This window comes from Myotis davidii, unplaced genomic scaffold (genome assembly GCF_000327345.1).
Source record: "Myotis davidii unplaced genomic scaffold, ASM32734v1 scaffold217, whole genome shotgun sequence".
NCBI classification, from domain to species: Eukaryota; Metazoa; Chordata; class Mammalia; order Chiroptera; family Vespertilionidae; genus Myotis; species Myotis davidii.
Window position 1 is genome coordinate 8,421,542 of NW_006290034.1, and position 262 is coordinate 8,421,803.

At 67.9% G+C, this 262-nt stretch overlaps 1 protein-coding gene across 1 annotated transcript in view; it reads right to left on the reverse strand.

The window, feature by feature from the left end:
• The window catches only part of SIKE1 (suppressor of IKBKE 1), a 7,287-nt gene extending 7,031 nt beyond the window's left edge, over nt 1-256 (reverse strand). Inside the window, exon 1 of the mRNA XM_015563534.1 lies at nt 11-256. Within this exon, the coding sequence (XP_015419020.1) occupies nt 11-176 (166 nt within the window). The 5' untranslated portion in view covers nt 177-256. The remainder of the gene's footprint in view (nt 1-10) is intronic.
• Between the last annotated feature and the right edge of the window lie 6 nt (nt 257-262).

The following is a 262-nucleotide window of genomic DNA, read 5'->3' on the forward strand; positions in this document are numbered from 1 at the left end:
CCCCCTCTCTGCCTGACCTGGTCCGGAAGCGCCGTCCCCGCCTCCCGCATAGCGGCCACCCGCCGGTGCAGCGCCGCCGACTGGTCCACCAGCGACTCCGCGGCCGCATCGTGCTCCCGCAGCCTCTCCAGCAGCGTCTTGGCGTCGGTCAGGATTTTCTCGATGGTGCAGCTCATAGCGACTGCAGGACCACAGCCCAGCGCTGCTCGCCTAAGCCGGTCGCTCAGGTCCTGAACCTGTCCCAACGTCAGAGACGTCACTT